The following is a 13,238-nucleotide window of genomic DNA, read 5'->3' as shown; positions in this document are numbered from 1 at the left end:
ACCTTTTTGATCTTCAAAGGGAATTAGAAAAACGAGAACCTTTCACCCACGAATCCCTAATCCTTGAGGCACAGGTATGCACGCCTACCTGAAGCCAGAGCCCCGAACAGCTAACAACAGAAACACCTTTCAGAGAAGCAGACTTACTGACTTGTGACTGCATTTTACATTCACTTGGGGTCCCTTCAGACAAAGCATTTTCTTCCTGCCTCCACTGTACTCATGGTTCATATTTTCTGTCTACAGTGACCCCACGACGCCCTGTGGTGCCCTGAGGATGCATCCCGGGAAGAATGGAGCTTCTTACTACTTAGGTGAAGAGAAGGGCTCCCCCTCAGCTAGAGAAGAACATACAATAATATGACACTTCTGACTGGACGAAGGAGGCAAACACACTTTTTTTTTTTTTACTAATTTATTAATAAGTTTATTCTTCACTCATAAAAAAGAAAGTATTTTTGGCTTTGAAATCATGACATAAAATAAAAAGGCAAATAAGTGGAAATTACCAGCTGCAAGTAGGTAGAAGCCACTCATGCTGAAACCTGAGCAAGTACTCCGTGCTTTGGGCTAGAGCAGGGGCGCCAGGCGAAGCGAGAGCTGGAGCCACGGGGCCAGTGCAAACGCCCAGTGAGCTCTCAGGGCCACTTAGTTCCCAGAGGTTGTTTGGTCAGCTTACATAGGAAGTCAATCCTCCCTTCCCTCTCTCTCTCCTTCCTTCCTCATCTTTAACTACGGGAACAGTAGGCAATAGTGCTTTGATGCTAGGCTTTCTAGTTTGTAGGATAGCGTTGTTTCAACATGTTTAACCTACTTGTTTTCAACCTTCAAAAACACAAAACTGCTAAAATCAACTGTAACTAAAAGCCATTTCTATTTTTGGTCAGTTATCTGCTGTAGGCAAAGCTTCATGTAGGAATTTTTATTGCGGATTTCTATGACTGCGTCCCTAACAAGCTCAATGAACATCTGCGGCCAAAGCTTCTGCAGAGCCTCGTTTTTCATGTTGATTTCCGTGGCTTCCTTCACAAGGTCCTCCATATACATCTTGCAGAATTTCTTTTTTTCCTTTATTTCCTGTTAAAAAAAGAAAATTTTGCATTGAATCATAGTTAATCCGAGAGCCAAAGGAACAATTAGCTGAACCAGAGTAACATGAAAGTGTCTGTTCTGAGCTTCACCCTTCAGAGCAGGAGTACTTTCCTTAGACACTCTTGACACAGAGCTTTGCTTGAGTAAAGACAGCAACAAGGAGCTCTCTACTTCCCAGTCCACTCCTACCTCTATTAGACAGCTCTGCTAGCAGATGTTTCTTTACTGGAATCACCCGGATCATAACTACTATTTCCCTGTTGGTAGACTTTCTCCTTTCTCAGTTAAGGGAGTTTAGCTGACGCAAGACAGATGAATGCACGGCTTCGTGGCTTCAAGTGGTATGTGTATCAGGGCACTGATACTGACAATCTTAGTTGGTATAAGGTTAGTTAATATCCATACACATACATGAAATACCATACTCTGAATTCAGTCTGTATGTTAGGAAAACTAATGGCACTACACTGATTCATTAGCCTAGACCATTTGGACAAAGTTGGGGAAAAGTGTACAAGAAGGAAGAGGAAACATACATAAGCCTGGGACCCAGAACTTGGCCTTGAGAGAAACAATGCTCTCACTCAACGTCTGGGTCTGGAAGTCTACAAATGAAAAATCTGGGTCCAAAACACAACAGGGGAAGTTCTGGGCCTAAAGCTATTCAGGCACTGGGCCCCCATTTCACCCTAGAGGTTGAAACAAAACCAAATGTTCAATAGAAGAATTCAACATTTATGTTGGCTATTAATACTTGTGAGGAGGATCAAGGCATGATGATGAAAAGTGCCATAATATATATGGAAAAATTAATGGAATAGATCAGACAATCAGAATTATAAGAAAGCAATTCACATCAATGAAGGAGGAAAGAAATAATAAATGTCAATGAGACAATAGGTTTAACTTCTCGGAAAAGAATCCATTGAAACCTCCAACTCAAGTCAAAATACCAAAATAATTTCAAGATGAATTAAAGAGTTAAATTTAAATATCAACAGATATTGTCATTAAAATTATACTTATAAAGACTTGTAATAACAAGGAAAACACATTACAATGTTAAATGGAAAAATGAAAATACAAAATAAAATTTTGGTAGAGGTTGGGTTGTACACATGTATGTATCCGTCAAAACTTAGCAGTTATACACCTAAGACTTGTATATCATTGTATATGAGTTTTACCCCAAAAGAAGGAACTATACCAAATATTGAACTCTGATTAACGATACGCATGTTGAATTACTTAGGAAGAAGCATGTTAATGTCTGCAATTGCTTTGAAGTGAATTAAAAAATATAAGGTGGATTGATGATGAATAGATGTATAGATATGGGACAAAGCAAGGACACTACAGTACAAAGTTAATAGCAGAATCCAGGTTTGGGTGTACGGGCATTTACTGTAAAATTCTTTCAACTTTGCTATATGTTTGAAATTGTCATAAAAAGTTAGAAAAAGTATAAAGAAAATTATTGGGAGAAAATATACTGAAGTATCATTAAGATTGCCTTTGAGTTGTGAAACCATGAGTTTTTTCCTCTTTTTTTCTATTTCTCTTCCTTTTCCAAATTTTTACAATTTCTAAAACAACAAAACATATTTTAGATTCTTGATTAATTAATGTAAGTTAATGATGAGTCCCAATTGTCACTAACTTTCCCCAACAAAGGCATATTTTGGAAATTTTCTTATGACATACAAGATTTCTCTAAATAATCACTCACCATTCAGGGGTCAACATACCGACCTGATTTAGTTCATGTGCTAAAAACAGCTGGTCATGAGTTGACCTCGCATAAAAAAATGTACAGATTGTGATGGGCGATAAATAACAAGTGGTTCCAGCTGGCTACTACTCTGATGAACCTAACTTTCTTTAACTCTGAAATATGGTCTGGGACTTAGTCACCTGCACTAAGTTAGCTTGTTGACGAGAACAGCATAGAGCTGTTCCCTTTTAACACTCAGTAAATCTGGGCTACACAGGGACTACCAGGGAGAAAGACAAGTGTGAATCTAAAGCGACCAACGAGCGATATTTTACAACGTGCAATACATTTACACAAATAGAAGGCACACAGCATATTTAGTGAATGCCTCTTTTATACATTGCTGAGTTTCTTAAAACACAATTTTGTGTTATTTATTTATTTAGTTTAAAAGTGGGGAGGAGAGGAAGAGGGAGAGAGAGAATCTTAAGCAGGCTCCACTTGCAGCGCGAGCCTGATGCAGGGCTCCATCCCACAACCCCGAGATCATGACCTGAGCTGAAATTAAGAGTCTTGACACTTACCTGATTGAGCCGCCCAGGCACCCCACAGTTTTGAGTTTTTTAAAAAAGAAAGTCCTAGCAGTAAGACTGGAAAATTTTTATAATAATTTAAGAATAACGAAAATGTAAAGAATTTTTAAAATGATGTATTTTGTTAAATAACTTATACATAATATAAACTTTTTGTAATTGGCATAGTGCAATTTTTGGTGCTTTAAAATTTCTTGCTATAGCTCCTTCCATTACTTCTTTATAAACATGTTGCTACAGAATTGCATCTGCCATAATAACCCTTAATTCAGTAACTGTTGGAAAGCAGTTTTACTTCATCATTTCTTCTCTCATCCAAGCCAATTACTCCCATCTCCATGAAGCATACTCTAAACTCATCAGGTATCTGCCAGGACGACTCACTCTGCCTGTCCAGAACGATCCCATTAAAAGCACGTTAGAGATACCTCTCTTGCCCTGACCCGTCAAGGAGTTATTGCTCTTTGAATAATGCTTTTTCCATTCTCAAATGCTTTCATATACTTATTTTTTTCCTATCCCACAATATCCCTGTGGGGTTCATAAAGCAAGTATTGTACAAGTTCAATCCTGATGAGATGAACTCTGTACAATATTATTTCATTGAACTGAAACTTTGTGGTCATGAAGATGGTTTGGGAAAAAAAGTAAGTCAAAGGTGGGATCTGTTGTGGACCGATTTTAGCTATCATGGTTCTTGTACTGGGGTACAATCCATAATCTCCATCTCAGAAATGTGAAACGAAGGTCAACAGCAGTTGAGAGACTTGCTCAGGATTACACATCATCTACTAATACTTACCTGGAGAAAACTGTAATCTAGTCTTTGAAGGACGTGCAGCCTAGGTGGAGAGATGGCCTACACATATGAAAAGCTAACTAAAAAATATTAAACAGTAACTAAGGGCTGAATGAGATGTTTAGACAGCAAATCTAATCAGTGTTCAGAAAGAGAGAGCCCTTTGTAGTCAGGAAGACTTCAGAAAGTGGCATGATAGACTCTGAAAGAGTCCAAGGTCAGTAATCAGGAGGTCTGAGTTCTAGAGGCAGCTCGGTCAGTAACTCACTGTGTGATCTTGAGTAGTTCATCTGAGTCTCCAGTTTTCCTCATCTGTCTAAGAACAGGACTGGAATCATTAGTCCCTTTCAGCTCTCTGACTCTACATCCATCTTAGATCTTTTTTAAAATGAGTCAGGAGCATGGATGAGCAGCTACCAAGCAACAGAATTATACATGTTGTATGTATAATTATACATGTCATATGTATAATGGAAGGGTCTGCTTAGCCTGATTTGTGAGGAACTCACTACAATTAATTCCCTCAACAATTCAGTATACACCGAAGAGACTGACTGAGCACTCTATTCTGCAGTGACTTAAATATTTTTCAAGAGGTGAGGAGCATGGTCTAAGTGAAGGAAAGCTAGACTGTAAGTCAAGAGAGTGATTAAGGAACTAGGGCGAGGTCTTTCACGTAATAAGTGGTAGAATCAGGGGCTCAGATCCAGGTCTCCTAGTGGCCGAGTGTTCTTTCTAAAATATTACATGGTTCAGATTCCTTCTCCCTTTGACATTTCTCAAGACAGGAGTCAACATTCCCTGTCCTGACTTTTTGATTGCTTATTTACTGCTCAAACCACTTTGAGACATTGCTTATATGACTCCGCTGAAATGACTCCTGTTTTAAACAAACAAACAATGATCTTGATTGTCAAATTTATTTTTTTTCTCCTGGTTTGTGCCCTTCGGGTGTTAGAAAATCACAGTCTATTCAATCAAGGTCATAAAGATTTTCACCTACTTTTTCAATGAAAACTTTAAAGTTTTGCTTTTCGTACTTGGGTTTTCATTTGATCTGGAGTTAATTTTTGTTGTATGGTGTGAAGTAAGGGTTCAGTATGTACTTCTGATTTGATATTCAATTTCCTCAGTACCATTTATTAAATTGTCTGCACTAATCGGTAATACCTCCTATCTGTATCCCCATATACGTGGGATATATGTATTTCGTATACATGGGATAGCTCTGGTTCTCTTTTGTTCTCAGGTCTCTTTGTCTATTCCTACACTCCCTTAATTACTACAGCTTTACAACAATACCTGATACCTGGTGAGGCAAGTTCTCCCCACTTTTACTCTAGCGTATTTTAGGTTCTTTGCTCTATCAGATAACTGTTGGATCAGCTGGTGACATTCTACAATAACCCTGTCCAAATTTTGATTAGAACTGCCTTATATTTATGGATGGATTCAGGAAGACTCTTTCCCATATAGGACGTTCCTGTCCTTGAACATGAACTATCTATTTAGTCTTCTTCCATGTTTTTCAATAAAATTACATAATTTTCTCCATAGAGGGCTTATACATATTTCATTGCTATTTATACCTATACAGTATTTGTTGTTACAGTAAATGGTATATTATGTTACATTTATTTTTAAATAGGTAACATAGCCTGTATTGGGTTGTCAGCCCCTTTTCTTACTTACTGATTTCTAAAAGTTCTTTATCATTTAGGAAGATTAGTTGTAAACCATCTTTTCATTTCTTTTTTGTCTTTGCTTATTCTATCCCCCTGAAGGTCTTTTTCGTGCCAGTGCCACATATATATTTTCCTGGATTTCTTGAAAAACCTTTATACTTTGATTATAAACTTTAAAATCTCTGACCCATTTGGAATTTATGTGATGTAAGATATAATGTCTGAATCTAGCTTTTTTTTTTCCCCCTCTGTTCCCTAATTATTCCTAAATCATTTATTGGATAGTCCATGTGACTTGAGATACTTCTTTATCATATAATAAGTTCTCTTTTGCATTTGGATGTACACTTGAATTTTCCATTCTATCCCATTAGACTATCTCTTTATGGCCATCCTGTTTGAATTGATACGACTTTATAATATACCTTAATCCCTAGTAGTGCTAGTATTCTCAATATTCTTCCTTTTCAGAGTTTTTATGCTTATTTTCCCACATGTACAATAGGGTCAACTTGTCTCAAAAAACCCTCAATGAAAATTTTTGGCATTTTTATTGATATCATATTAAATTTTTAAATTAACTTAAGGAAAACTGACGTTTTGCTTTGGATCCTTCTTATCCAAAGCATGGTAAGTTTTTCCATTTGTATAAATCTTTCGTGTGCTTCGTTAATGTTTTAAAGCTTACTTCACAGAAATCATGCGCATTTATTAGTTATTATTAGGGGTTTCATCTTTTTGTGTTACTGCTGTGAGTTGGGTCTTTTCTTTTTGGTTGTTATTTACTTACATGGAAGCTGTTGATTTCTGCTCCATTACTGAATTTTTTTATAGCTTTTATAGATTCTCAACTAATTATCTTGGGATTTCCAGAGATTCAATACTATTGTCTGCAAGTAGTAAGTTCACTCCTTTCCGCAACTTTCAAGTTACCACTAATCTCTTTCTCTTGCCTTTTTGCATTGTCTGTATCAACAAATGATAATGGCGATATTGGACACCCCTGTCTTGAAGCTGACTTCAGTGATGCATTAGGGTTCTATTGCCGTGCAGCACATTACCTCAAACTTGGTGGCTTAAGACAACACATTTCTATCATCTCACAGGTTCCAAGCATCAGGAGGCCAGGCACAGCTTAGCCGGGTGCTCTGCTCAGGATGTCACAGGGCCGTAGTCAAGGTGTCAGCCAAGCAGTGTTCCTTTCTGAAGCTTGGGTCCTCTTCCAGACCCAGGTGGTTGTTTGAACAGAACTCAGTTCCCTGCAGTTGTAGAACTGAAGCCCCATTTTCTTGCTGGCTGCCAGCAGGGGGCTGCTGTCAGCTCCTAGAAGCTTCTTGTAGTTCTTGGCCATGCACCCTCTCACATGGTGGCTTACTTCTTCAAGGCCAGCAGTAGTCTGAATCCTCTTTTAAAGGACCTGGTCAGACTCACCCAGGATAATCTCCCTTTCCATTAACTCAAAGCCAACTGCTTAGACCTTAATTATATCTGCAAAATCCTTTTACCCTTGCCATGATTCCACTGGTTAGAAGCAAGTTACATGTTTTACTGCCACTGAAGAGAGGGATGCCAGGGTGTGGGAATCATGGAGGACATCTCAGTCAGAATTCTGTCTACCATTAATGCTAATGTTTCTAGAGTTTCCCCATCAAGCGTGACACTTCCTATTCAAATTCTATTTATCCTATTTGTTGATTTTAAAAAATTAAGGATGGATGTTGAATTGTGTGAAACACCTTTTCAATGTCTAAAGAAACAATCACCACTTTTCACTTGAGATCAACCAATCTACTGATAAGAATCTTCCTTGCATTGCTAGTATAAACTACACTTGGCTGTAACATTTTGTTATTCATTTAACGTTCTGCTGTAGTCTCCTTGATACTCCGCCTCCTTTTTAAAAGGATTTTTGCATCATTAATATTCTTAGGTTTTTGGTCTGGCTTTTCTTTTTCTGTGCCAATCCTGGCAGGTTTTAGATTTAATGTTATGATGTCTGCCTTATAAAAAATGGAAAAGTTTCCTTCTTTTGCAATACTCTCGCACAATTTAAAAATCACTGGCATTGTCTGTTCTTTTAAAGATTGGTTGATTTCTCTGTGAAATTGTTCTTGTTTCGCATACAGCTCTTTGCTATTTTTCTAAATTTCTTTTATTGAAATTAGTATTAACTTTTGGCTCACGGAACTGAATTGCTTCAAGAAGACAAAGACTCACAATCCTGTCGTTTGGGCTTTCATTTTCCTCCTCTGGCCACATCAGAAAGCCCCTACTGGGCAAAGATTAAATTCCATCCTTTCACACAGCCCTCTTACTACCTTTCTAGTCTCTTCTTTTAACACCATCTACCTCAGTCTCTGTGCTTCTGAAGAGTGAACCGTGCATAGCTCCTGGCTCTCTCCTTGTCTTTTTATGCTTCTGTGCCTGTTACTCATACTGTGCTATTCCTCAGAATTGCCCTTTTCCCTTTGCATACAGCTCCATTTTATCATTTAAGACTGTTATTAGGAAGCTTCTTCTCTGGAAAGCCTCCCTTGACCTGGATAAGATAACCCTCCTATACTCTCTTGACATACTGATTTCTAACCATCCCTGTGTATGTCTATCTCCTCCGTTAGGATGTGAGACCTGTGAGGGTAAGGACAGTAACTTCTTACAGTCCAAGTAATGTATGTGACAGGTGTTTAACACACGATTTTTGAATGAGTGAAAGCATGAATGTGGGGGTTGGGGAGGATTTCAAGGTATTGACTTCAAGCATTTGAAGAGTTTTCAGGAGAAAGAAATGAATTCTCTTTTCTACATAAGGTGGTACTAGGGTCATGAATTAAAAGTTATTAGGAGGCAGATTTCAGCGCCACGTGAGTAAGAATTTTTTCACCAATGGAATTGTTCAGTGATAAAGAGCTACCTCATGAAGGAGTAATTTTTGTACTAGAAGAATTTGAAGCAGAATCTGAACATCTTCTAGGATGCTATAAAAATATCAATTGCATTGAGTTTTCAAGGTATTTTCAAGCTGTAATCCTTAGAGCCCCTGTGGGTTTCGAAGAGATGCTTCAGGACTGGGGGAGAGATGAGGAGAAAGGAAAAGAATAGACAATCCAATCAAATGAAGCTCTGAAGCCTCCTTTCCCTTAATAGCAACAGTTGCTCGGCTGTTTTTGCTTTGTTTTGACATACTGGGTTTCAGCTATAATATGGTTTGAATAAAGAGTCCCGTGGCTTTTAAAAAACATCTGAAAACCACTTGCTTGGCCATTTCACTGCCATATATATATATATATATATATATATATATATATATATATATATATAAAATACATATATAAAACCTGTGTGAGTTATATAAATATAACTCACGGTGCCTTGCACATCAGTTAAAGATGTTCAGTCAGTGAGTGCTCCCTGCTCTGTCTGTCTTGCTCTTTTGCCCTTCAGTCCCCTCAAAATCTCTTGCAGAATCTTCACATTGTATTATTATTTAGAGGATTTGTTTCTTCAGCTTTCTTAGGAGTTCCACCAGGCCGGCACTGCATGCTTTTCTTCTTTGTAGCTCCTGTGGCACCCTAACATTGTATTCCTCCAATAAACCTCTGAATACAAAGAAGTAAAGAATTAGTTCCAGCTTTTCCGGCTAAGCAGCTACAGTGGAAACAGGATAGGTTAAAATGACATCACACGATTAAGGACGCAGAAGTTAATGGTGTAGGAGAATGAAAGCAGTGAATGAGGACACCAAGGACACAGCCCAACATGGGCCAGTTAAGTACTCACAGCAAGCCCGTATCTCTTGTCTTAATTCAGACAGATCAGAACGCTTGGTCCACTTTGGTCTAAATTTTTGGTACAGATTTCTTTGGAACATTTTTTTCTGCTGAAATAAAGATATTGGAACTATGGACTCTACTTCTTCCTAACGCCATGGTGCCTACTGTCTCCAGCTGTACATAACATAAGGCTGGCTAACTTTCCAGGACACAAACATGTTATGTTTCTATATGATTAAAGGGAGAAATATATAACTGCCAAGTCCCATGCCAGGTGGGAGATATCCAGGCACCAGATCCCAAAGACTGATGGTGGTTTTACCTCTAGCCTTTCGTTATAAACGTCTCTCGTGGTATAATTTAGCATAGCACGGTTTGTGTTTTCTCCTACAAGTCTTTTGCTATCGTTGTTTTCTTCATTGACAAGACCAGGTTTTTTTCCTTTGGTTTCTAGCAGATACCGGAATTGTTTCTTTCTGTAGAAAGACAGTCAAGAGATATAGAGTTATCAATGAGATTTATTAAAATGTGTCTACTTTTTGTTGACTTTCAAGGGAACCATATGCTCTTTGGAATGTCTGTTTTATGAGTTTGAGTTATTTATTTGAACTCAGACCCCAATCTTTCTACTAATTAAGCTAGTCAACCCAAATTCTTTTGTTTCACAACTACCAGTCATCAACATAAACATGTCTCAACCATTTCTAAAGTGAACAAACTCTACCTTAAAGAAATCAATACAAAATTTAAAAATCACAGAGCACAAAACAGCCCAATTAAAGAGTAGTAGGCCAAACTTTTTTTTTTTTTAAGATTTTATTTATTTATTTGACCAAGAGAGAGCACGCAAGCAGGGGGGATCAGCAGGCAGAGGGAGAAGCAGGCTCCCCACAGAGCAGGAGGCCCAATGCAGGGCTCGATCCCAGGACACTGGGATCATGACCTGAGCCAAAGGCAGACGCATAACAGACTGAACCACCCAGCCACCCTAGGCCAAACTTTCTAAGTCATTATCTTCCGTAAAACATATATTACCTCTTATAAATCACACAAATAGTTCATGATTCCATTATGCAGCTCAGTAGTATTACTCACAGTTAGAAAATGGAATGGGATACCGGTTTAACTTTAGGCAAAACCAAAATAAACAAAACCTAAAAACCTCCACGTGTTAGCATATTGGGGCAAGATCCTAGTAGGAGGTAAATAATGAAACTGGAAACTTCATTTGATTATTAAGAACATCAACAGTGTTTAGAGCATCACTGGCAGACCCATAAGCCTAGACAGAGAACTGCAACTCATCTCCCGTGAAAGTTGATTTCTGGTTTCCACCAGACTTAGGGTGTCTCTAAGTGAAGGGGTATTACTACTTTACTATAAACCAAACTAAAGATTAGGAAGAGAAGAAGAATAGCTCTTTTCCCTTTTCTAATTTAAAAGCATAAAACAGCAATTTTAGGGTGCTTGGGTGGCTCAGTCATTAAGCATCTGCCTTCGGCTCGGATCATGATCCCAGGGTCCTGGGATTGAGCCCCATATCGGGCTCCCCGCTCCACGGGAGGCCTGCTTCTCCCTCTCCCACTCCCCTGCTTGTATTCCCTCTCTCACTGTGTCTCTCTCTGTCAAATAAATAAAATCTTTTAAAAACAAACAAACAGCAATTTTAGAAGTTTTAAGGAGTACACATTTTGAAAAGTATAAAGAAATAGATAAAAATCACCCATAAATCTATAGCTCATAAATCTATATAAATCTATAACATTGTTCACGTTCAACTTTTTTTTTTGCAGGTTTTTTCTACGAATTTTTGTAGAAAGTCAAGATCATACTCTACATCCAATTTTGTACACTTGTTTTCATTCAGTGCTATGTAATCAGCATTTTTCTATGTCATTAAAATTTAATGAATGAATAAGATTCACTTGTGATGTTAATCAATTTCCCTAATCAGGCTCTTGTTTTGGACATTTAGGTAGTATAATATTCTCACTTTTATAAAGAAAAAAGGGAGTAACATATAGATCTTTACCTGCATTTTCTTTATTGACTTTTTAATTACCAAAGCAATGCATATGTACATTTTATATAACTTATATTAGTCTTTTCAAATAATCAATTTTTCATTAATTCTGTTTTTATTTTTATTTTATTTTTTTAGATTTATTTATTTATTTGAGAGAGAGAGAGAGAGTGCTCTTAAGTAGGGGAAGAGGTGGGGTGGGCAGAGGAGAGAATCCTGAAGCAGACTCCCTGCTGAGTGGTGTCAGATGTGGGGCTCAATCTCAGGAACCTGAGCCCGTGACCTGAGCCAAAACCAAGAGTTGGATACCCAACTGACTGAGCCACCTAGGTGCCCGTCGTTATTCTGTTTTGAATGTCATTATTTCTTTTAACTTCCTTCAGGATTATTTTGCTTTTTTCTTCCTAACTTCTTTATTTTCTTCTCCTGACTTCTTTAGATAAATGTTTAGCTCATTCATTTTCAACCTTTATTCTTTCCTAATACATGCATTTCAAAGGCTAAAACGTTTTCATTTAGCATCATGTAACTTGATTCCACAAGTTTTGAAATGTGGTATTTTTGTTATATTTCAGTTCAAGGTAGTTTCCATTATAAAACTGTCTTTAATCTGCGGGTTATTTAGAAATGTGTTTTGATTTCCAGATATATGGAGATTTCCTGGTTAACACTGAGTAACTGAGTTAAAGCTTAATTGCATTTTGAACAGAAAACATGGGCTATGTAAATCCTTTGAAATCTGCTGATAATTGCCTTATGGATAGTATTTGATCAATTTTTATAAATTTCCATGCATGCTTAAAAAGAATATGTTATTGGGGGCAATGTTCTCTGAAATTAAATCAAATTTGTTAATCATGTTGTTTTAAGTATTTTATATCCTTTTTAAATTAACTACTCAAAAGTATATTAAAACTTCCCACTGTAATGGTGGAGTTGTAGTAATGTCGATTTTTGGTTTATAGGTTTTTAAGGCTATGCTAATAGGTGCATATAAATTAAATTATCAGATTTATCTTAATATTTCAGATGAACTGAACTTATTATCATTTTGAAATGATCCTCTTTATTTCTAGTATTGCTTCTAACCTTAGTCTATTTAGTCCTCACGGCTACTCTGTTTTTATTTTGGCCAGTACTGATGTTGTTACCTTTTCTCACTTTTTTACTTTTAAACTTTATGTAACTTTATGTTTCAGATGTGTCCCTTGTAAACAACATATAACTGAACTTCATTTTTTTACTCAATCTGACAATCTTTGGCTTTTAACCAGAACACATTTGTATTTTATCATTGATAACACTGATGATCATAATTATGAGCTCCCTTGAATTCATGCCCTTTACAATGTGATTCTGCAGCTAAGCAGACTACCTCCTGCTTAGACCAGGCCTCAGGAGTCCTTGCATGCTTTCTCTCTCTCTTTAAACCCTGCCTCTCCCATGAAAACAAGCCCAGGCAGATTTCTGGAGCATGAGAGACCAGGTGGAGCAAAGACAACTTGTCCTAAGGCCTCCCTAGACCAGTTTATAGCTGGCCAACTCCCGAACAAGTGAGAGCC

The 13,238-nt window shown here is 37.5% G+C and overlaps 1 protein-coding gene across 5 annotated transcripts in view; it reads right to left on the bottom strand.

Annotated features, from left to right (window-relative positions):
* Positions 1–415: 415 nt before the first annotated feature.
* The window catches only part of LRRC49 (leucine rich repeat containing 49), a 168,602-nt gene continuing 155,779 nt past the window's right edge, over positions 416–13,238 (bottom strand). For all 5 annotated transcript variants that reach the window (XM_025884467.2, XM_073877295.1, XM_073877296.1 and 2 more), the window contains 2 exons: positions 9,976–10,129; positions 416–1,077 (listed from right to left, as the gene is read on the bottom strand). In XM_025884467.2, the coding sequence (XP_025740252.1) occupies positions 874–1,077; positions 9,976–10,129 (358 nt within the window). In that variant the 3' untranslated portion in view covers positions 416–873. The remainder of the gene's footprint in view (positions 1,078–9,975; positions 10,130–13,238) is intronic.

This window comes from Callorhinus ursinus, unplaced genomic scaffold, assembly GCF_003265705.2.
Source record: "Callorhinus ursinus isolate GAN/ISIS: 27379988/994484 unplaced genomic scaffold, GSC_fseal_2.0 scaffold25, whole genome shotgun sequence".
Lineage (NCBI taxonomy): Eukaryota > Metazoa > Chordata > Mammalia > Carnivora > Otariidae > Callorhinus > Callorhinus ursinus.
Note: the sequence above shows the minus strand (reverse complement) of the source record. Positions and strands in the feature narration are given on the sequence as shown.